This window comes from Eurypyga helias, unplaced genomic scaffold (genome assembly GCF_000690775.1).
Source record: "Eurypyga helias isolate BGI_N326 unplaced genomic scaffold, ASM69077v1 scaffold39520, whole genome shotgun sequence".
NCBI lineage: Eukaryota > Metazoa > Chordata > Aves > Eurypygiformes > Eurypygidae > Eurypyga > Eurypyga helias.
Window position 1 is genome coordinate 1,989 of NW_010224489.1, and position 407 is coordinate 2,395.

Here is a 407-nt window from a genome sequence, read left to right on the forward strand (position 1 = left end):
CGCGGTGAGGGGCTGGCCGTCCGGGGGGGCGCCCGCCCGCCTCTCGATCAAATCCAGGATGTGCTTTCTCTGCTGCTTCTGCTCCTCGTAGCTGGAGAAGCAGCTGAGGAAGAGCACCACGTCGGCATCGGAGTTGTTCCGCAGGGCTGTGCCCTTGCCTGCCGAGCCGCCCTGCGGAGAGATGCCCTGCCCGCTCAGCACCGCTGCCCCTCGGCACGGGGATCGCCTGCCACTCTTCCTGGGGCTGCCCCAGGGGAAACTGAGGCAGGGCAGGAACTGGAGCAACGGGACAAAGGGAAGGGTGACAGCAGGGGTGCCGGCTGGCCCCCCAGCTGGGCAGCGCTCACCTTGACAGTCTTGTGGACGTGGATGTTGGTGTCGAAGCAGTCCTCCTTCAGGAAGTCGCA

At 66.6% G+C, this 407-nt stretch overlaps 1 protein-coding gene across 1 annotated transcript in view; it reads right to left on the bottom strand.

The window, feature by feature from the left end:
* The window catches only part of LOC104517116 (2'-5'-oligoadenylate synthase-like protein 2), a gene marked incomplete at its 3' end in the record, with an annotated part of 2,018 nt that overhangs the window by 1,339 nt on the left and 272 nt on the right, over positions 1-407 (bottom strand). Inside the window, exons 2-3 of the mRNA XM_010161681.1 lie at positions 348-407; positions 1-171 (exon numbers count right to left, since the gene is read on the bottom strand). The exon at positions 1-171 is cut by the window's left edge and continues 124 nt beyond it; the exon at positions 348-407 is cut by the window's right edge and continues 10 nt beyond it. Of these exons, the coding sequence (XP_010159983.1) occupies positions 1-171; positions 348-407 (231 nt within the window). The remainder of the gene's footprint in view (positions 172-347) is intronic.